This window comes from Rhagoletis zephyria, unplaced genomic scaffold (genome assembly GCF_001687245.7).
Source record: "Rhagoletis zephyria isolate East Lansing unplaced genomic scaffold, Rhagoletis_zephyria_1.1 Rzeph_scaffold_43422, whole genome shotgun sequence".
Taxonomy (NCBI): domain Eukaryota; kingdom Metazoa; phylum Arthropoda; class Insecta; order Diptera; family Tephritidae; genus Rhagoletis; species Rhagoletis zephyria.
This window is the reverse complement of record NW_016200477.1, coordinates 1,076-2,537: the sequence shown is the minus strand read 5'-3', so window position 1 is coordinate 2,537 and position 1,462 is coordinate 1,076. Positions and strand designations below refer to the sequence as shown.

The 1,462-nt window shown below is 36.6% G+C and overlaps 1 protein-coding gene across 1 annotated transcript; it reads left to right on the top strand.

The window, feature by feature from the left end:
- Positions 1–6: 6 nt before the first annotated feature.
- LOC108355213 (venom serine carboxypeptidase-like) lies at positions 7–519 on the top strand (the record flags this gene model as incomplete). The annotated part of the gene is made up of 1 exon (XM_017606382.1): positions 7–519. A coding segment is annotated over one exon (513 nt), but the record flags the coding sequence as incomplete, so codon positions are not given.
- Between the last annotated feature and the right edge of the window lie 943 nt (positions 520–1,462).

The window sequence follows — 1,462 nt, the reverse complement described above, 5'->3', positions numbered from 1 at the left end:
ACTCCAGTGATACTTTGGCTCAACGGTGGTCCGGGTGCTTCTAGTGTGTCTACTGTTTTTGTGCAAAATGGTCCACTTAGAGTCGTTAAAGTTAATGGCAAACTTAAATTGCAACCACACAATTACACTTGGAATGAAGAGTTTGCCGTATTATACATTGACAACCCTGTGGGCACTGGATTTTCGTTTACCGATAATGAAAGTCACTACCTAAGCAATGAATCTGAAGTCGGCCATGACGTCTATGAAGCGTTGCGCCAATTTTTTCTTCTTTTTACCGAGTACCGAGGAAACCCATTTTACGTAACAGGTGTCAGCTACGGTGGAAAGTACGTTCCCGCTGTTGGATACAAAATACACACAATGGGTGAACAAGCAAAGAAAGACGGTATAAACCTTAAAGGACTGTCCATTGGAAATGGCCTTTGTGATCCGAAAACCCAGTCAGATTATGGTGACTTTTTGTGGAAACTTGGCCTTATTGATAAACACCAACGAGATCACTTTTTGGCTGAGCAAGCAAAAATTGTCAAATTAATAGATCAGAAGGAGTACACAAAAGCAGTTTTAGTGATGAATGAGTTGTTTTTGGGTTTCCCAATTCCCGGTCACCCTCATCCTCAAACTTATTTTAAAAACGTTACTGGTATTAATTCAGTGTACAATCTTAATGAAGAGTTTCCAGAAAGCGGTTTGGAAAATTATGTTTACTATTTATCACAAAACTCAACCCGAAAAACACTTCATGTTGGAAACCAAAAGTTCACAGAAAGTTCTCGATTGGTTTTCACTCACATGTTGAATGACATTTTCAACAGCACAAAGTCATGGATTGAAGAGTTGCTTAATGCCAACTATCGCATTATCTTTTACAATGGAAATTTAGACATTATCGTTGCTGCAACTTTGACTGAAGATTTCCTTAACACTTTAAAATGGAATAAAGCAAGCAAATTTTATTCAGCTGAGAGAAAAATTTGGAAAGTGGCCAAAGAAGATCATTCAGTGGCTGGCTACGTTAAAAAAGTAGACAATCTTTATTTTGCAGTGGTTCGTAACGCAGGACATGCTGTCACAGCTGATCAACCACGAGCGGCAAGCGATTTAATAACTCGATTTATTAAAGAACAAGATTTTTAATTTTATTTTTGTACTATTTAATTTTTTAAATTAACAACTTAAATTAAAAACAACTGTAATTCTTCCCAAAATATGCGTTTTCCACTTGGCAGTACTATTTGGACATCTAACTGATGTTCAATTGAGCAAGTAGTTAGCGTTGAAACAAACTTTAGAAGGTCATTGTTGATAATGTTCACTAATGTTGTCTTTAAGTCTGTGGAGTAATTTTTTGTCAGCATTGTACCATTTGAGTTGTGGCCATTTTTGGCCACCATCAAACAAGAATTTGAACTTCCCTCCACTTTTGAAAGTACAACAGATAATTTTTCTTGAACAGAAT